At 30.4% G+C, this 21,428-nt stretch overlaps 3 protein-coding genes, 1 long non-coding RNA gene and 2 other non-coding genes across 7 annotated transcripts; 3 read left to right on the top strand and 3 right to left on the bottom strand.

The window, feature by feature from the left end:
- Positions 1 to 3,175: 3,175 nt before the first annotated feature.
- Positions 3,176 to 6,556, top strand: LOC103503824 (uncharacterized). 2 transcript variants are annotated; one of them, XM_008468189.3, is made up of 5 exons: positions 3,176 to 3,384; positions 3,700 to 3,813; positions 5,477 to 5,556; positions 5,660 to 5,784; positions 6,053 to 6,556. In XM_008468189.3, the coding sequence occupies exons 1-5, from the start codon at positions 3,332 to 3,334 to the stop codon at positions 6,122 to 6,124; spliced, it is 444 nt and encodes a 147-aa protein (XP_008466411.1). In that variant the 5' UTR covers positions 3,176 to 3,331; the 3' UTR covers positions 6,125 to 6,556. The 2 variants fall into 2 exon arrangements, with proteins under 2 accessions (XP_008466411.1, XP_050939623.1); XM_051083666.1 differs by having other exon boundaries at positions 3,178 to 3,384; positions 5,660 to 6,556.
- A 735-nt stretch (positions 6,557 to 7,291) lies between these two features.
- LOC103503826 (SPX domain-containing protein 2-like) lies at positions 7,292 to 9,337 on the top strand. Its single transcript, XM_051083665.1, has 3 exons — positions 7,292 to 7,928; positions 8,174 to 8,300; positions 8,862 to 9,337. The coding sequence occupies exons 1-3, from the start codon at positions 7,659 to 7,661 to the stop codon at positions 9,221 to 9,223; spliced, it is 759 nt and encodes a 252-aa protein (XP_050939622.1). The 5' UTR covers positions 7,292 to 7,658; the 3' UTR covers positions 9,224 to 9,337.
- An 886-nt stretch (positions 9,338 to 10,223) lies between these two features.
- Positions 10,224 to 10,296, top strand: TRNAR-CCU (transfer RNA arginine (anticodon CCU)). The gene has a single exon. It is a non-coding gene; the product is annotated as a tRNA-Arg (tRNA).
- A 934-nt stretch (positions 10,297 to 11,230) lies between these two features.
- Positions 11,231 to 12,978, bottom strand: LOC103503827 (protein BUNDLE SHEATH DEFECTIVE 2, chloroplastic-like). Its single transcript, XM_008468190.3, has 5 exons — positions 12,857 to 12,978; positions 12,659 to 12,753; positions 12,475 to 12,538; positions 12,290 to 12,386; positions 11,231 to 11,426 (listed from the first exon to the last, which is right to left on the bottom strand). Exons 1-5 carry the CDS (start codon positions 12,969 to 12,971, stop codon positions 11,348 to 11,350), a joined length of 450 nt encoding a protein of 149 aa, XP_008466412.2. The 5' UTR covers positions 12,972 to 12,978; the 3' UTR covers positions 11,231 to 11,347.
- A 2,447-nt stretch (positions 12,979 to 15,425) lies between these two features.
- LOC103504236 (uncharacterized) lies at positions 15,426 to 17,071 on the bottom strand. Its single transcript, XR_007820219.1, has 3 exons — positions 16,534 to 17,071; positions 15,987 to 16,443; positions 15,426 to 15,888 (listed from the first exon to the last, which is right to left on the bottom strand). It is a non-coding gene; the product is annotated as an uncharacterized LOC103504236 (long non-coding RNA).
- Positions 17,072 to 18,821: 1,750 nt separating this feature from the next.
- On the bottom strand, positions 18,822 to 18,893 carry TRNAG-UCC (transfer RNA glycine (anticodon UCC)). Its single transcript has one exon. It is a non-coding gene; the product is annotated as a tRNA-Gly (tRNA).
- Between the last annotated feature and the right edge of the window lie 2,535 nt (positions 18,894 to 21,428).

Raw genomic sequence — 21,428 nt, 5'->3', positions numbered from 1 at the left:
ATTTCAAATTACAATAACAACCAAAAGGGTGATGGATTCTTGAAAAGATTCTCATACACTCGTAAGTTGGGCCAAACCAAATCTACAACTATTCTATTGGGATTTTGGTCGAGTCTAGTAAGATTGCAACCATTCCTATAGATTGATGCATGCCGAAGTTGGTCCAAATTATCCTATAACATAGAGTAATAATTTATATAATCAACGATCTAAAACATAAATAAACATATATTCTAGATTAAAAAGATAGAAATATTTGAATCTCCAAATTAAAAATGGAGTTGAACTTAAAAAAAAAAAACTTTTTGATGCTCAAAATGCAATTAGAACCACATAATTGGATGAGAAAATGGATGGCTGAAGTTAGTTTCTTTGGAGTTGGGGTTTGACCGGAGCACTTTATTGATACGATCTATGATTATCAGTGATAGAATATAATATTTTGCTATATTTAAAAATATTCTTTGAAAAATTCGCTTGACAATTTTATATTGGGTGCAACGTCTAGGCACAAGACAAGTCCGACACATTTGCACTAAATTATTTTTCAATAACAAATATGTATGATTGAAATGATTATAGCGATATCTTTCTATGAATTAATTGAGAATAGTAATATTTGATAGTCATAATAATTGTTTTGTATCTTTCACCGAACAATTTCTAAGTTATTTATTTTCCTAAAACATAATTATAAATACTTAAAGATAAAATGAAACTTTTAAAAGTTTAGAAGCATAATTGAAGTTTTGATTCAAAATTTTGTAGGTATCTTGTAAAGTTGATCGTTTTTAAAATTGTCTAATAAATTTCTATAACCAATTCAATATATCTTTTTATTTTTATAGAGTATACATACTTCTATTGAATATAGCATTGATTTTTGTATCTAGGTTCTTGACCATAGTTTTTTTTGGTTAATAGTGATCTTTAATTTATAATAATAATAGTAATTTTGTTCTTTAAACATAAGGTTGGTATGTAGACAACATGTATTTTTTTCTTCTCTTTGACAATATTGTGGTCGGAAGAATTGAACTCTTGTGTTTAACTAAGTTGATAGTACAAGTTTTATTATCAGTTGAATTGTTTTCATTAACAAATTAAAACAAATTACTTATTCAACGTGAGACTTCCTTTTAATTTACTTACGTATAATACGTACTATATATATATGTGTGTGTGTGAAATTTATAGTTTTAAAGGAATACATATACAAAAAAGAAAAAAAGATGGTTTAGAAATAATATTAATTGATAAAATAGATTTTCTTCTTCACTTCGATTTAAATAGTTGTAACTAGTCGAAGAGAAAGATAAAACAAAAGTTTTGAGGACAAATGATGCAATGTTCCATTCAAGAAATACGGCTTCATCGTGTAACTACTTTAACTAAAATTTTGTAATAACAAAATGAAAATGTAAGAACAAAAACGCAATGACATGCACTCCTAATAATTGGTGGTACTTGGGTACACATTAGGGAAATATTGTCGTTTTATTTTTCTCATATATCCAACAAAGATATACCACTCGTATATACTATGATCATCGTCCATACACGATGAATTTTAGAGGAGAAAGTGTTGCTTTTACATTCAATCTTGAAAAAACCATCGTGGTTAACTTGCACTTTTTTAATCAGTAATCTATTCTTAAATCATTATTTGAAAAAGAAAAAAAGACACCATATCTCAAATAGTTAAGATACATACTATCGATCAATACATCGAAGATTCAAATCCACACTCTCGGATTTGAACCAAATATAAATATGAAAATTTTATAAAATTGTCATCGAAATCTTAAAAAAAGAAAAAGAAGAGCGAAACTATAAGTCGGCAGAATTATGGAATAAGTGGTTGAGATGTGGTCAATGTACCTTATAGAACTAAGTAGAGTTGACAAAATAATAACATCTTTGTTTTGTGTGGGGTTGGAAAATTGATTGTAGTTCATCATATTTCAATGATAACGTTGATATCATATTATAATACACTCCATATGGAGTTTCTAGACATGTACTTATGTTCCTTTCTACCAATTAATTTTGCTATCCCAATTTCCCTTATAAAGTCTTTGCTACTCTTTCAATATATAAATATATCACTTTCAAAGATAATATAATATATGTTACTAATTAAAGAGAGAGACCTTGCGTTCAAGTGAACTTAGTTCAATGGTAATTGACATAATTTTTTATTTCATGAATCCCTAATTAGGATATGTCCGAAAGTGATTTTGAAATAGTTATAGACATACGAATATGTCGTTGAAAGTGATTTTAAAAATGACAAAAAGTAAGGTAAATATTTTACGTTACAAAGATGGAGTAGTTGTTGTGAAATGTTTTAATGATCAAGTAGTTGACGAAAAGCCATTAATACAAAGAATGAATAGTTTGGGAAGACCTTAAAAACGGAGGGTTCATGGAAAAAAGAAATACTTTTTTCAAAAAATTATAATATTATTAACTTTTATTCTTTTTTAGACATAACGATATTGTTGGAATGTATTAATTTTAATTTTGAGTTGGATTTGGTCTAAATTTTATGTTTTTTTTTTGTTGATTATAGTTATGTTTTTTAAATTTAGGGTTGACAAAACTCAGACATGAATTCCTAATATATATTCTTACCATGTTTGTAATAACTACGTTAAAGGTTGATATTTAATATTTAAGTTTTATGAAATTTTAGTTATTAATATAAGTCGTAAATAAATTTAATTATTGTAAATTAATAAAAAATATATTTAGGAAAAAGATAAATAAGTCATAGACAACCGTTGGGTTGGTAAAAAAAAATCTTTAGAGTGCATTTGGAGGAGGAAAAAAGTTACGGGTAAAATGATGTTTGGGGGAAATGTTATGATAATATGTGTTTGGGAGAAGAAATATAAAAGATAGTGTTATGATAGTATGTATTTGGGGATGGATTATGATAGTAGGATTATAATAATATGCGTTTGAGGGAAGAATTATAATGATAGTAATTTAAAAAACAATAACAGTATTTGAATTGAGTTACTTAGACAAATTAACGTACGATTGCACAGTTTGACCCAATTTTCTAAATGAAACTCCACGCCAAATATATCCTTCTAATCGAAACCAATCCAACTCAAGTCATACACAAAATTTATATTGACTCGATGATATACGTATTTCTCAAATATGGTTTACGTTATCTCTGTTTCCAAACAATCCCTAATCGGTGCCTTAGAAGGAAAAAGAGAGTACAAAAAGAAAATGTAAGGTTCAATTCGAAGCTTCGAATTTCACATCCGAAATTCCGATCGGAGAGTTGAAATCTGACTGCGAAAGATCAGGCATGTTGCTCGCTGTGCTCATCGCCAACTCCGTCGGCAACATTCTCGTTGAACGGTACCAATTTCTTTTCCCTGTTTGGCTGGAACGGTGCTTTTCATCTTTCTGATCTGCGTTAGCGATAAAATGGTTTTTTTTTTTTTTTTGTTATTGATCGCTTTGTTGTAGTTTTCTGTGGTAATTGCTTTGAATGATTGTGTGAAATGTGCGACTGGTTTCAGATGTACTCTGATTAGAATTTAAATTAGATTGAGAAGAGGCGTTTAGGAGTGAAATAATGATGGATAAGGAGGATAAGGAGTACGAAAGTGTCTTGCGTACTTTAATTTTTTGCAATCGAACGGTTGATCATGATTTTTGTTTATTTATTAGGTTTCATGGAGTTCCTGCAGAGGAGCGATTGCATTGGCGATCATTTTTAGTGAAGCTGGGAGCTGATAATCTCAAAGGTGCGAAAAATGAAGAGCTATATGTTGCTTCACACAAGTGAGTGAATCTTCTAATTAGTTCTTTTGAAGCAATTGTAAGTTATTCACAGTGATGCATTATACTTGAAAACTAATTTTTGCTACATTTGAGTAGAGTTTTAAACACTTAGGAAATCAATCCAAACACACTCTTAATCTTCTCCAGCCTCAGTGTGAAAAGAGAGCCAAAATGAAATCAAGTTGGAAATCAAAGGAGTGTTGGGAAATGTGAGTAATTGAAGACGGAACAAACAAGATCACGAAGTATGAAAACAATGAAAAAGAGGTTTAGATTGGAATTGTCAAATTGGAATAAGTTTTAGATTACAAATCGAGCCTAGGATGTTCAACCCAAACATGAGTTTGTTATTACATTACAATACAACTGCATCTCGTTACAATCTACCAAATACTACTACCAAACACTCCCTTAGTGTTTTGATTCCATCTAAAATATTTGCCATTAACATTTTCATATGCTCAAGGGAAATAGATGAGGTTTTATTTGCGTGATTATGTCATCGTGTGTTACTATTGTGCTTCTGAAGTTCATTGTATGCAATTATATATAAAATTTAATGTTTCAAAGAAACCAACCAAAAATCACACTGAGAAACTGTTTCCCAGAACCAAAATTTCCTTATATTTTAAACAGTTGAGAGACCGCAAGAAACTGTAAGGGAGTACAAGCTGATACAATTAAGTCTTTGGTATTCAAGTGGCAATACTTATATAAATCAAATGTACTATGGATTTGGCGTTGAAAATGATATGGTGCCCTTGATTGTGCATAATATAATTAATTGAGACAATCAACGTGGGTTGACCTATTGGTAAATAAAAGGTTTGGGTTTGATAAAGGACTAAGAGAGAATGAGTTTAATCTTCGATGACCATCTACTTAGAATTTTAATATCCCCGAGTTTGTGTAAGCTGAGGATCACTCACAAACATAAAACATCAATCAATTGGCACATGAGCCAACTTCCTTGCTCTAATGTATAAAATCAATGGTGTCAACCATTGGTGGGCTTTTAATTTCATTTATCAATGAAATCTCTGATTTTCTATCTGAAAAAAAGTGTATCCTCCCTGCCAACCAATGGCTTCTCAAATAACTGACTGTTTGCGGTATGTTTTATTTCTAAAGCCTCTTGGTTTACGCAGGAATTGCCTCCACTCCAACCTACAAAGTGAGGTCTTGAAAATAAACTAAAACCTTTGAAAATGGATTGGAAAAAATTTAATAACCAACAACCCCGCACCACCACCCGGGCCTGTAGGGGCTTCTTGAACTACCATTAGAATGCTTGGAATGAAATTATGCCACAATGAATTTTTAAAATAATAGCAATAATTATAGTATTTTATGTATACATTTGATAACCCAAGTTTTCATTGTGAAGAATGAATTGATGACAATGAATTAGCTTCTTCTGCTATGACTAGTACAAAAGGAACGAGGGTTGTGTTCTTAGCTCAAACCTCGCAATGTTCTGAAATAAACTGTTCTCCTGCTAAATAAAATACTTCCCTATTCAAGTATGGACATTCACTTCGATAGCCCCTTTCTACTTTGTAGCACTGCTCGTGTGTGTTTGTTCTTGTTTTTTGTTTTTCCCTTTTGTAAACTGTAGCTGGTTTTACCTGTCAAATCTATCTAAGCTAACTTTCTGTAACAGGTCTGTATATATTGTTTACACTGTGCTTGGCGATGTAGCAGTTTATGTTGTCGGGAAGGACGAATATGATGAATTGGCTTGTAAGTAAATGCTAATTCTTCCATTTTCTTTGCTACTATTATTTATTTATTATTCTTTTTTGCTATGTATCCTCTGCATTAATTTCATTCTCACCTCTTCAAGTGGCAGAAGTGATCTTTGTAATAACATCAGCGATAAAGGATGCCTGTGGGAAAGCTCCAACTGAGCGCTTGTTTCTTGACAAATATGGAAAGATTTGTTTGTGTCTTGATGAAATTGTCTGGACGGTATGCCCCTTCTTTTCTCCCTCACTCAAAATCTTTCTTCTAGGTCTAATCCAGCCAGATATAGCGATAGGCATACTAAAAACATAGAAAGAACTTCAATTCAAGAAATTTCTTTGCCAATTGCCTTTGAGAGAGCAGACTGCCTGCAGGAGAAAAAGGAATGGCACTTTTCATCTGTCACAATTCGATCCTTGGATTTCGTTTCGATCTAAGTTTATTTTGACTGCACTAGTGCTCTTACTGATCATCTGATATGATGTTTATGAAGGGCATCTTGGAGAACACGGAGAAAGACAGGATCAAGAGGCTGATAAGGTTAAAACCTCCCAATGAGTTTTGATCAATGAAACGGATGCACACTATCTTGTTGGTTGCTGCTTTCAACTATTTTACTCAAACTTATGCCAAAGAATTGTTTCAAGCTCTGTGGAATTTTCATCGTGATCGATAAGTTTACTTTACTACCTATTCTATTTGGCTCTCATACTCGGTCTTCATCGGACCCATTTGGCTTGTAAGTTAGAACTTGAAGCCATGTAAAGAATTGAAGATATTGCTTTGATCCAGATTTTCACGGTGGGAACAGTCTAATCCGAGGGAGTGATTTTGAAATAGTTAAAATCACTTTTGTTATATTCAAATACATATGAATACGTCTTTAATCACTCAAAATTAGTTTGAGGTTTGATTACACACACATGCCCTACATTCGTATGTTACAGTAGATTGCAGTGGAAACGTGGAGTAAATTAAATTCGTAGTATTCTATAAATTTTCTTCACATTGGTTGACGTATGAGCTCATCCGACCTAGTAATATTTAATCAAATATTCAGTGGTTTCGAAGTTAGATGTTTGATTATTCATCTCACATGCACCTGGTATTATTGTATCATTTTGGAATGAAATTTGAGAAATTTTTTTAGTGCTAATATAATTCGTATGTTTGAACAAAATTTCATATTATTGTAATACTAAAATATTTTTGGTAATAGGAAAAAATACGAATTGAATTGATCAAGTTTAGTTGATATTCCTTTTTCCCGACTTGAACGTCTAATTACCATTTCTATTTTTGTAATGTTAAAAGAAAGTCCATGTTAATCATTGTTAATTAGCTATGTTCATGTTGTCCCTAATTAATATTTTGAAGTTTTATTACCTCCACCATAACATGTCGTTATACACAAATAAAAGAGCTAAAATAAGTCTAATTAACTTATACTCTTTCTCTTCATGCTATATGTTACAACAATTATGAACATGTAGAATAATGTAGAATCAAATTTTCGATCATTAGAAAAAAATATAATGTCAATATTTACCATGAGTCTTTGTACTATTACGGGAGAAAAATACAAGACACTACAAGACACACCAGCCACAGAAAGAAATGTTGAGATGATGGTGGTGGTGATTAGGTTTCTATTGGCAGTTTCTTCACAAAACTCCGACTCGAACTTTAAAGGATGAAACCCATCGGAGGAACTTCGAATCATCAATGGTATAATTTCTTTTCATTTTCACCTCTTTTGTGTTCATCTCTTTGTTTCTTTCTTCCCTTTTATATATATATGTATACATTCTTGTCTTTACTCTTGAAATCAACATGTTGTTTTCTTATTTTTACCCAAAAAAAAAAGAAAAAGTCATCCTTCAAGATTCGGCAACCTCAATATGCTCTTGTTAATTCCCCTTATCCCTCTCATTTTCAACATAAACAGCATATTCTTGGAATCCCCCATTTTTCTCTATGCAATCGAACTTAGGGTTTTTTTTTTTTTTTTTTTTATAAATCTGTTTGATTTTGACTCAATTGATATTATGTAAAAAATTGAAAGTTTTTGAGTGAGTTAATTAGTAGAAGAAGAAAGGATGAAGTTTTGGAAAATACTGTGTAATTTGATTGAATCAACGTTGCCAGAATGGAGAGATGAATACATATCATATAAGAAATTGAAGAAGCAATTGAAAAATATGTATCCTCCAAATAAAAACGATGGAACAAACCCTATTAAGCGCTTAAAGTTAGATGGAGAAGCTAATTCGTCGATGGAAAGTTTTTTGAATCTGCTTCAGGAAGAATTGGATAAGTTTAACCAATTTTTTGAAGCCAAGGAAGAGTTTTATGTTATTAAGTGGAGGGTAATTCACTAAACTCTCTCTCTCTCTCTCTAAAATGTTGACCAAACTAGAATGGAATTGGCCTTGAATTATTTGAAGTTACTTGAATAGTTGGTCTCCTATGCATCTCTTTTGTTTTTGCACCATTTCAAAAATTGATGTTTGAAATTAAGCAGCTACTACTTCCCCTTTTAACTCTTAAGAGATACACAACATGTTTACGTTCTGTCTGCCTTACGACGTTGTTGTTCGGGGTGTACTTGCAGTTATTGCAGGAGAAGGTTGCGAATGTCGGAGATTCAAACGAGATGCTGATGAAAGTAGGGAGAGACATTGTGGACTTCCATGGAGAGATGGTTTTGTTAGAGAATTATAGTGCTTTGAACTATACAGGTTGGTGTGTTATGCTGTTGTTTTTTATTTCTCTTTTTATAGCTTTGCTTATTGGCCTTTTGTTGTTGTTTATAAATTGCATTTCTTGTCCAAATATGCTCCAGAAAATGGATGTTATTGTTGGTCATATTCTGATGTTAAACATCATTGATTACCATTTGGTTTATCGTTGTTTCTTTACCATAGTTTTCATATTTTCTAAGGAAAAGTTTGAATTTATAGTCAAATTACATAAACAAAAAACTCATAGTTCATTGTCCCAAACACCCATAAGTTTTCTACCCCAAGACTTGTGGCAAAGAACATTTCAAACTCCCCATCGAGCTCAACCCTTCTAGCAGTCCATTAGGATTTTGCACAAAAGGTGACGATACGACGACATGCTTCATGTCAAATCTTCCTAATAGTTGTTTTACATCCATATCAACTTATTACATAACCCATCATTTCTGCTATCTTCAAAACTTAATTTTCACTTATGATTCAATATTTATTCATTCTAAAACTCTTCAATCTTCTAAAAGTTCGTTCATTCATTCATTCAATACATGCCAAGCACAGGATTGGTCAAGATTCTAAAGAAGTACGACAGGCGGAGCGGCGAGCTGATCCGTGTGCCATTCATCAAGAAGGTGTTGCACCAACCGTTCTACTCAACCGATGTGCTCGACAAGCTATTGAAGGAATGTGAGGTTATGCTTGATCTTCTCTTCTTCAAGAAAGACATGTCAACTGCTGCTGCTGCTATCAATGAGGAAGAAAGTGCGACTAAGGGTAAAGAAAAGGTGTTGAACATTCCCGAAGATCTTGCAGAGATCGAGTATATGGAGAGTATGTACATGAAGCTAACGTTATCAGCATTGAATGCTCTGAATGAGATTAGGGGTGGAAGTTCAACGATTGATGTGTTCTCATGGCTTTGAACATCACTCATTTATGGTTCAAAAGTGTGTGGTTTGTGATATATATATATAGGGAACTACATGTCGTGTGTTATACTTTTAATCAAGTTTTAATTATTGCTTGCTTGTTCTTTATATAGTTTCTATTTCTTTTTTTACCCTTCTAAAGATTATGAGATTGAGATGTTAATTTGAGCATGCAGTTAGTGAATAAGGTATCAAAACTATCATTTCGATTCTAATGATTTGATTCTAGGTTTTGTTGAACTTTAGTGACAATTACAATTCGGACTAATTATAATTGAACTATGAGCTCTATGAAATGTTCAAAATTAATTGAATTCAAGACATATTTATGTTTATAAAATTCTAAAATACGCCAACCCATGTACAATGTATATGATATCGCTTGATGAATTCGAGCATAATTTAGTAAATATTATCACAAATGTTGATCACGTGTTACTCCATTGACATAATTGCTAAACTCACAAAAAGAAAAAATAAAATGTTGCGTTGCGTTTTGGGGAAGGAAGGTATCCAAAGGGCATTTGGAACACCACTCTAACATCAACTACATACGATTATTTATAATCTACAACTAAATATAGTAAATACTATTTGAATATTCCTTTTTTCTTTACTAAAGTATTTACTATTTACCACCTAAACAAAAATAGTTTAAACCCAAAGAGAAATATAACCCTAAACTATTATACCAATTGGGCACTTGGTGGTTGGATGCTTTTTTTTCTTTTTTTTTTTCAAGAGAAAGTTGGTTGAGTGTTAGTTGACTTTGTCCTATAATATATTTTCTCTTCTAAATTAAATTGTTATTTCTTTTTTTTTTTAGAGAGAGATCGTATAAATTGGTGACGTGATAATACCTTTTTGTGTTTTTAAAAAATGAAAGAATAAAGTAAATCACAATCGTTAAAATAGTTTTGGACGGTGTAGATGTTTTTTGTATTTTTTTAATCTATTGTAAACTTAATAATTCACATTTCAATATCAAAAAACAGCGCCTGTAGCTCAGTGGATAGAGCGTCTGTTTCCTAAGCAGAAAGTCGTAGGTTCGACCCCTACCTGGCGCGATTTTTTTTTCTCCTTTTCTTTCAGTTCTAACTTTGTTTTTTGGAATTCTTTTTTATAACCTAAAGACAACAAACCAATTTCCAAATCTATATTGAAAAAAAAAAGGAAAAAACAATGACTTTTTTTTCTAAAAAAAAATAACGGTTTTTAAATTTAATTGTATTTTGAAACGGAAGTTATTTAGTTGAAGGGCGTTTTTTATACTTTAGCTTAAAATCTAAAATAAAAACAAAATTTTAAAATCTATATGGAAAAAAAGGATAAAAGAAAATGATTTTTTGGGATCGAAAGTGACCGAGTAAACATATATATATATATAGATTATAACTCATTTAGTAATAATTTGACTTTCAAAAAGTAAGTTTATTTTTTCTCAATTTGTACGATATTTTGCAGTTTCCTTAAAGCAAGTACAAGAGTTAGAACTCTTAATCAATTTTTTTACAAAAATAAAGACTACCTTTTTGTAATTTTTAAATTTTACCTTAAAAAAATTAGAGTTAGAAGGAGTGTTTACAAAGATTAATTGAAGTCGATCGATGTCCAAAACAAAATTTGCAAAAACTTGGATACGATAACAGTATCATATATGAATAAATTTAGTAAATATAAATTCAATGCCACCATTGTTCTCGATATGAAAAGGTTATACATGAACAAAATATAGATTAAATTCTAAATTTGTTTCTTAGAATTATTTGATTATGTTGGTTGCTAAATTCCGTTAACTTTTTATTTTGCAATAAATAATTTCTTGAATTTTACCGTGTAACCTTCAAATATGTTTCTAATAAATTCTTGTTAAGTTCAATATTTTATATTTTCAAACTTGAATTTTGTGTCTAACACATTTTCAAACTTTCAATTTTGTTTCTAATACATTCGTTCATGGTGTCGAACGTTAAAGATATGAAATCGAAAGTTCAAAATTGATTATACACGTAAGGATAAGTTGAGAAATTTATTAAAAAGATTTAAAAGTTTAAGTACTTAATTATTATATTTGATTTGAGAGAAAATAAAAAGTGGAATGACAAAGTATATACAATTCTATTGATCATAAGTGCTAAGGAAACCTCCAACGAAGCCAGCCCCATTGCAATTCCCACACAACATTTCTATTCTCCCACTGCATAACAAACCCATTATATTGATCAGCAAACATTCAAAATTGGAAAATCAAATAAAATTTTACATTTGAGTCTTCCAAATTTAGTGTTGAAATAATGTTGTTTGACTATAAGGATGTATAATCTCTTTTTCTTGCATTACTCTTTTGCACTTACACTACTACTCCTCCTCGTTGATGCTCACTTGGCTAATTCGTTATTATTGTGCTCTCATACATTATGGCTCTTCTAGCTAGAGGTGTTCAAAAAAACGGATAACTTGACAAATATGGATTATCCAACCCAAATCGTAAGGGTTGGATTAGATTGAGTTGGGTTATAGGCATGTAGCCTGGGTCGTGCAAGTAAGAGGCGGGTTGACCCGACCCAACCCAATTATGTGTGTATATATATGTGTGTGTGTCACTTTACATATTTAAAAACAAAATAAAAATTTGTTCAAATTATGGAGAGATGAAAAGAAAAAACCAATATGCCAACTCAACTAGACCAATTCGGATTTTTTGGATTGGGTTGGGTAGATCAACCAGTAGATTTGGGTTGGTCCATAATTTTCTTCCAACTCTAGCTTATAGATTCTCTCACTTGTTAAAAAAACATTTGAGAGTTGTTTGTGATATGAACAAGATATTGTTTTTCATTGTTTAAAAACTTGGATCAATTGACATTTTGAGCATGAAATGTAATATCAACAAGGTATAAAACTACAGTAAAATCATTGAACCGAAGAACCAAATTTTTGTATGGATGATCCATTTTTCTAAGCATTAATGCAGAATACTATTCACAAGCTAAGATGATATTAATTTCAATCAACATTCTTTAAAACCATAGTTCGTCATGTATTTGTAACAAAACTTACCCACACAGCCAACAAGATTTACCGGCTTTGAACTGTCCATTGAAGAAATCGACGGCATTAACTCCATTTCCTTTACATTGTGAGCAAAGAACAGCACCTATTTTCATTCAATTTTACAAAACAATCAGCCTTCATATCATTCCCAAAACCTAAACCGTTTAAACTAAACTCACAAATCGACTCACCATTTCCATCGCAATCGCCACAAATCACACTATTAGGTTTGGTATTCCGATCATTCTTAGCTGCCTAATCGATCAGAAAAACACAAACAAACATTTTCAATTTTGTCCATCAAATTTAACATTCCAAGTTCATTTTCCACACATTTCAAACAAAAAAAGAAAAAAAGAAAAAAGAAAGCAGAACCTTGAGAATTAGATGAGGAAATCGAGCAGGGGAAGAATAATCATGGAAGCCGTTGTGAATTAGGTTGAGCTTTTGATTACTACAATCTCTAAGTGCTGTGAATTAAATAGATCATTGATCAGAAATTGGAAGTGAGTTATACAATCTTAAGAGGAGCTTATGAAAATATTTAGAAGAATGAAAAGGATTTTGAGTTACCTGATAGTGTAGTTGTGGAACTGAAGCAATTTGCGGAGAGTGAGAAAGACGAAGACGCCATTGAAATGTCGAACGGTTGGCTGTGTAATGGATTATACTTCCAAAAATATCTCATAATAAATATATTTATATTTTTTCCCCTTTTCTATCGTTTTTTAATAGTGAATATTATAAAAATAAATAAAATAAAATTATATCATTCCAATCCTTTGATTTCACGAATTAATTTTTTTTAAAAAAAATTATTTTAGAAAAATAATATATATATATATATATATATATATATATATATAATTAAATTAGGAAAGAATTTTCATAAATTATAGGGTCAAATTTTCTTAAACTATTTTTATTTAATTATATATATTTGATGGGTCTTTTAAAAATTATAACAAAATGGTAAAATATTGACCATATATAGAACAATTTCGAAAACGAAAAAAGTCTACAGGTCCACCATGGAAAATATAAAAAATGTCCTGTCAACAATACACACATAATATATTTGGTATACGATCGTTTAGATTTGACTATTGTTTAGTACATGATCGTTTAGATTTTGCTACAATTTATCTTTTCATCTCTATCGTTTAATTTTGTTACACGATTGCTTAATTTGGTTATGTTACGTTTAAATTTGGTTACATGATCGTTTACATACGACTTACTTTATGTGGGTCAAACTGGTCAAAGTATGAATGATGGCGTGTATTAGTGGAAGTGTACGCGACTTACCTCGAAAAACCCAAAACTATCCTATTTTTTTTAACAATAGTTTGGGGTTTTACCCTATTTCTAAAATTTCTTTTCATACGATCCTATTTTTGTCATTATTGTAAAAAAAAACCATTATTTTTAAAAATACTCATGGATTGAGTATAAGATGAAACATTCTTACCATTTTTCTCTTTTGTATATATTTTATTGTATAATATTCAATCACATCGTAGCGATCTCATTGAATAATTGATTGATCGTCCAACGATTAATCTAACAAATAAAATAATCATCTCAAGTTGATTTTATATTCAATGACTCAACAAATAAAAGAAACTATCATTTTTTTCGTTGAATATCACTAGTTAAAACATCCGATCCTTTTTTCATTCTTTAGCTTTCAAGACAGATCGCTTAGTCCCATTCACCTTCGATGCAAGAGCGTTCGATTAGTGAACTATTACACTCTTTTCTCTTTATCGTGTATGGTTTTGATCTTTTGTTTCGTCTGATGTGATTGTTTAATTGGTTGTTGTTCTTGGTCTCCTAACAAAAATTCTAATACTTGACGCAGTGTTGGAAAGTTTAATCTCTTAGGGTGCGTTTGGGGGAAGGGTTGATTTAAGGAAGGGTTAGTGTTATGATAAAACTAGTGTTATGATAAAACTAGTGTTATCATAACCCTTGTTTGGGGGAAAGGTTTAGAAATGTAGTTTTATGATAATATATGTTTGGGGGAAGGGTTAGGTGGGAAGAGTTGATGAGGATTTTATGATAAGATGTGTTTGGGGGAAGGGTTAGGTAAGAAGGGTTAATGAGGATTTTATGATAATATGTGTTTGGGGGAAGGGTTAGGTAAGAAGAGTTAATGAGGATTTTATGATAATATGTGTTTGGGGGAAGGGTTAGTTGGGTAGTTTTATGGAGATTTTATGATAAAATTTATTTGGGGAAAGTGTTATGTGAGTTGGGTTATTATTATTATTATTATTATTATTATTATTTTGTTTTATGTAGTATAATTTTTTTTAAATGACATTGTAAATATGAGAAAAAATTATTATTACATATTTTTTTACGAAAGCGTCAAACCCCTCTTATTGTAAATAATTTGTTAACAAATTGTACATGATTATATGGAAACTAATGATGTATATTTCTTTTCTTTTTTAGATAAGATAATAATATATATCTTTTCGAGATAGGTAACATCTTCATTTAAACATTGGAGGAAAGTTTCTTAGACTTCCATATAATGATTATATCTTTCTTGGCAATATTTCTTTTTTTTTTTTTGGACAAAAATTTAGAGGATGTTTGGACATTGTAACGAGATTGGAATGCATTGCAATTCGAAATTCATGTTTGAATCAACCGTTTTGAGTCCAATATTACACCAATTTTGTTAATGCAATTTTAATTAAACTCAATTTTGCATCATTTTCATTTTTTTTATGATATCATTTACTCATTTTTGTTCTATTCAATTTTCACATATGTTTTAATACTTCTTTGATTTTTAACAATCCTAATTACATTATAATTCGTCAAATATTGACCATTTTCATTGATTTTCTTATGTGTATTCATTTTGATTATTAGTCCTCCCTAAATCTTTTTTTCTTTTTGTAAATATATAATGAAAACATTATTAATTAACTAAAAAGAAAAATATACTTCAGGCTGGTCAAAAATAAGAATAAACGGACTTCAATGAGTCTAATTAGGCGTACCAATTCAATTTTTTTCTCTTAATTAATTAAGATTTGCAGCAGCAATTCCCTATTTCAAGATCAACTACCATTCAAACTTTAAACAATCGATAATAAGCAGAATAGAATCAACCAAAATATGAAAAATAAATTATGTAAATTACAGAACTTCAATGTACTTCACATAGAGCTACAAGAAAGGTGATGAGTTCCACAGAATTTAAGTTCAAGACACACAACCACCAATCAGAATTTCATCAAATCCCCAAACCCAGAAAATCAAACCAAGTGATATTACACTATTTAGTAAATTGGAATGTCATTAAAAAGGATATCTCATAACCTAGTTAAAAATCATACAACTTTTTCTCTAACCGTCAGCTTTTTGGCTTTACTAACTGCACTAACTTCATTCTATAAACTTCATTCTTCCAACATTCTCAACCATGTTGTACAAACCATCAAAAAAACCACTTCCTATACACGATACCACTACTTAATAATACAATTACCTCCTAAAAAAACCATATCAGGCCAATTGTTAAGGACTTGATGATGATGCAACTTGTCTTGGTTATCTTATATACCTAGAAGTGTTTCTGCCTGCAAAAATTAACAATTTTTCATCAAGGTGTTCATTTCATAGAATCAGCTAGCCAAATCGTGTAATAATTAACGACTAATCAGTTTCTGGTAATCACCTTATGCTTTGCTTGAACGCTTCCAGTCTGAGAAAGTGCAACTAAATGGGGAATTCCACCTTCACTCACGAGCAACCCTCAATTTCTCACCTCTCAACACACAATTGCAAGAGTGTCAACATTGCAAATTCTTTCCCTTTCACCGACCCATCTTCAATTGCTTCTACAAGCGCAACAATTCCACCCTCTTCCACAATCGCATTCTTTCCCTCTTGAATCCTAGCCAGGCTACTCAGAACCACCATCGCCTTCTCTGCTAAACCAGTACCTTCCGGTTCCTTTTCAAATTATCCAACACTCCACCTTTGTAGGATTCTCAATCAAAGCACAACTTTTCAGGTCTATTATCCCACAAACCACAATGATTCGAAAAACTTGAAACATTCGCCGGTTTTTCCCACTGAGTCGGTGCCTTGTACGTGAAATTACACTCATCTGCCGGTTTGCAACACCCAAACTACAGAAAAATTCACACACAAACTCTCGTTACTTATGAAATTATTTATGGGGTGGTTTATTTAAAATTTAAATTGGAATTAAATCGTACCTGAATTGAAGATAAGTGTTCTTGGTAGAATTGCGCAATGGTTTCAGAAGCGATTTTCTAGTTGAATTCGACACACACCTTGTCGTCGACAGTTTTTTATTCTGTTCCAATCTTTGTTGTTCCTGACGCGATTCTGTAGCCAGTTGGAGTAATCACCGAGTCTGTACTCTTTATATCCTTTGTTTGAGAGAACTTTTCCGGCGGCTTTGTTGGTGACGGTGAACGCAGAGATGGTGAAGACGAAGAGAAGAAGGATGAGAATGAACATAACGAAAAAGGTAAATCCAGAGAAGCCATCTCACGCGACAACACGCGCCGATGAAACTCGCGAATGAGACAAGTAGAAGAAAAACACCGAATTCAACCAGAAAAGAAGGAGGCCTGAATCGAAAGAAATACACATAATAATGTTTGTTCAGCGGAAGTGAAGGAAGAAGATTGACGAACCTTGGGGTAAACAAAGGAAGAAGATTAACGAACGTTGGGGTAAACACGGCGGAAACACGGGTTCAACGAGGAGGCAACACGGGTTCATTGGAGGGACAACGCGGATTGAAAACGAAATGCGGCGGATAGGGTTTCATTTTGAAGATGGCATTAAACCCGGTTTATGAAAACCCTAAAACTAGGGTTTCCATAAACCGTGGGCCAAACGGGGGTTAGGGTTGGGCTAACCCAAGCCCACAGTAATAACCCTAACCCCAAACAGCCCCTTATGTTTTGAAGTCAGCAATTAAATAAAAAAAAAATGAAATTATTCTACGGACTTAATATGACATTCATGTGCGACTTTTATGTATGCACACAATTAACCAAAAACAAACTTTGTTCATATCAATTTTCACCGATATTTCCAAATTTGTATTTATTTAAAACACTGGCCAGTTATTTTCATTAAAAAAAATTAACCAAAAATTGAAAACATTTATATAACAATAAACTTTTCTGTATTAATAAATAAACAAATTTTGTTTATTGGAGTTTTTTTCTCTAATTTGTTAGTACATGAGGTATATATATAGTTGAACTATGTTTGATTTGAATATTAAACCCTAAGTTTCAAAGATCAAATTAAAATGAAAATTAAATGAGGAATGTTAAAGATGTAATTCAACTAAATATATATAGTATGGGCTAAGTTTTTAATTTCAACTAAAATATTAATGAATCTTAGGTATGATCAAACTATGTGAGAGTGGGAAGACAAGTTCATAAAAACCTTCTCAATGCCTTAAAATTTTAGCAAAAGGGCAATATTTGGTCTAACAATAAGATGGACAATTTCAAAAACTATATAGCATTTGTAAAGTCTATATATATTAAAAAATATTTAAAAAAAAAAACAATTACAACAATAATTAATAGGACATTTTCAAATATAACAAATTGAACCAAAATTTTTAAAAAAGATTTACAGTTTTACCTTTTACGATTATTATTCACACAAGATTTCTGAAGAAATGTAACTCATGGAATTAAACTTTATATATTGATTGATATAGTTGATACAATAATCTCTAATATTTACTCATTCTGTGCTTTCTCTCGAATACAAAATAAAACTTAGACTTTGTTGTATTCGATTTTCAGGAAGTTGTGGTTACAAGTCAATTCTAGTTTCAATTTTCTAGGATCCAAGGAAAATTTAATCGTCAAAATCTTCGATCTTTCCGAAGATGATGATCTCGAGGTTGATAAGAACTTGCACGTGTTGATAGCTTTTAGAAGTTTGAGTCTTCAATTCTTGAGAGCTTTAGTTGTTCCCTCAATCCAAAGATCCCCAAATGAATTACAAAAGTCTCTATTTACGAAGAAATTTCATGGTTTTAGTGAGTTTTGACCCATTTTCCTTGCAGCTTGGGCTTGGGCCCATTTTTCTATTGGGCTCGGACCCTCTTGTTTGGCAGCTTTGGATCCATTATTTCTTTAGTCCAATTTTTCATCCGGATTTAAACTGGATTGGATGTGAGAAAACTTGAATACCCAAATCCAATGAAATTATAATAATCACAATTTTGCTAGAATCATATGACATCATTTAATTGACCAAAATTTATTCTTCAACTAGATAATTTATTATTTAAATTAAAAAAAAGTTAAAATTTTGAATCTTTTGCTTTTAAGTTTTAACTAAACAGAACTTTAAGAAGAAGAAGATTATATCACAGATTTTGGTGAGAGAGTTTTAATTTATAATATGAAGCAATCTGTATAATTATATATTTCTAAAAACCAAATAACATTAAAAACACATATATTTAGGACCAATAAACCGGATAATATATAAATGCGTTTGCCGGGAGTCGAACCCGGGTCTATTGCTTGGAAGGCAATTATCCTAACCGTTGGACTACAAACGCTACATGTTTATTAAGCTTCACATTACCTAATACCAAACTCTAATAGTTGATTTTTAGCTGAATTTAACAAATTATATTAACTCTTTCTATGTATACATTTTTAATAGGTTTTTTATTTATTTACTTTTTTTTTTTTTTTTAAGAATTAGAGTTTGTGGTTTAGGAATATATATATATATATATAATTATAATTATATTTAGTGAAAAAATTTTACTTCAAAATTTTGTCACAAAGAGTAAATATTTTGTCAAACTTTACTCGGATACCTATCTTTGTTGTGTTGCTAAAAACAAATTGTGTAATTCACTGCTTGAATAATATTTGTAATAAAAAGAAATTACATAAATAACTATTAAAAGTATTTCACATCAATAAAAAGTATTTTCAGAATAATAATATATTATTGAATTTGCTCCCTTTAAACTAAGGTTTAAATCCGTTATTTTTACTGTCTTGTAAAGCTAAGATACGACAACAAAATTTCAATGCGCGAGTACTAAATATACAGGATTTAAAAATCAAATTAAAATGTAAAATGTAAAATTTTGAATTTTGAATTTTTTGTGTAAAGAAAACATTATTTGTCCCCTTGGAAGATGGAGTAGTAACTTAAAATAAGGATAAACAGAAGTTCAACAACATGTGGTGGTGCTTCAAAATGTATTTTCATACCCCATTCATTATTCTTTGCTTATTTTTCACTAAAAGGACATTATAATTTCTAATTACTTAACCTTATAATTACACCCAACTCCCAACTTTAATAATGTCTAGGGGAAAAAAATATGTTGTAAAATTTATTTATGAATTTTTAGTTTAATTTTGATTCTATACTTTAATATTTCGAAATATTACGTTTCTCGTCCTTTAGTTAAAAGCCCTTTAGTTTTGAATTGAATTTTCATTTAGTTTAAAAATTCGATGTTTTCCATTTTTTATTCGTATGTTTCATACTATTTAGTATTTTGGTATTTAGAGTTAACTTTAGTTAATTAATTTAAAAAATAATTTTGATGTGAAATTGTTTAAGATCGGAGTGAGTTATAAATAGGAAAAAAATTGAAAACATTTTTCACAGATAGAAAAAGACTTAAATGAACTACAAATAATTTGATAAATTTTGTAAATAATTTCAATTTTTACTATATTTTGAAAATGATCGTTTTTAAATTTATTTTAAAAACGATTGAAATTAATAAAACTAATTTAGTTGAGTGGAAAGTCAATGTCGTATCGAGCATAAAAATCCACAACATTAAAAGTAATCACAAAACTCAAGAATAAAAAATTGAAACCTTTTAAAATTTATTAATTAACTTTAGAGATTAAAAAAAATACGTTGAGATACTTATAATTTTAAAAGAAAGAACAATAAAATGTCATAGTAATTGATTTAGGTTATGTCTTTTTGTTTGGTAAAATTCTTATAAAATAGCAAAAAATATATATATTTATTTATTAAATATAACAAAATTTAAAATCTATCGAAGATAGATGTTTATAAACACCGATAGATTTCTATCAATTTCATCGATAGATATGGATAGAAATCAGTATTTTGTAATTATCTTGCGTCTTTTTTTTTTTTTTTATAACAAAGAATTCGATCTGAGTTTAATTACAATAAATTAATATATGACATTTGCAAATATTGCAACATATTACTTGAGGTAACAATAAATCATTTGGCGTGATGTGTGACATGAAAAGAGTTAAGGTTTTTTTTTTTCAAGAATATAATTGACTTTTTTGAACTTAGAGATTAAATAGAGGTGAATTGTTATGGAAAGCAAAATATTGAAATTACTTGTACCTTATAACAAAATAATAATAATAATAATAAACTTAATTATTCTATAGAGAGTTTGATAAATTTTATTATATTTTGTAAATAATTTTAATATTTTGTTATTTTTTTAAAAACGTCTCTTAAATAAACGTAGCCTCCAATAGAAATCGTAGTTGTACCATTTTATTATTATAATTTAGCACAAATTTCTTTGCATTTTTAAGGAATTCCTTCGGACATTTAATTTTTTGATATAAACATATGTTTGTCTTTGACTCTCGCATCAAGTCCACGTCGGATTTCGTTGCGGGTCTTCAACAACATTGATCTTCGACTCACTTTTTATCGAGATACTCCAAACTTACTTGAGTAAAAGATTCTTGTACCCTGTAACAATTATAGTGTCAAGACCTACTATACTCTGATACTTAAGTTAGTATAAGTAGCGACTACTTCAACTAATTGGTACACTAGAAGCAAGGTAGAGACTTTTCTTCAGATATTTCTTACTCTAGAAACTGTTGAATGTAGTTATTTATAAGTTTGCTCTCAGACACATCCCTCTAGTTATATATGAAGGATAGTGTCAAAAATGTTTATGGTACTCGAGTTTGCAGGGTGTCAGTTCGAGTGCAACTCGATTATTTCCTGATTGGTATATATTCATAGGTTCAGTTAGTCGTCCCAAACTCACAATGCGTTAACATTTCTTTTTAGAGACTTATACTCTCTCAATGGCTCTTTT

This window comes from Cucumis melo, chromosome 4 (assembly GCF_025177605.1).
Source record: "Cucumis melo cultivar AY chromosome 4, USDA_Cmelo_AY_1.0, whole genome shotgun sequence".
In the NCBI taxonomy this organism is placed as follows: domain Eukaryota; kingdom Viridiplantae; phylum Streptophyta; class Magnoliopsida; order Cucurbitales; family Cucurbitaceae; genus Cucumis; species Cucumis melo.
This window is presented reverse-complemented; position numbering and strand designations above follow the sequence as displayed.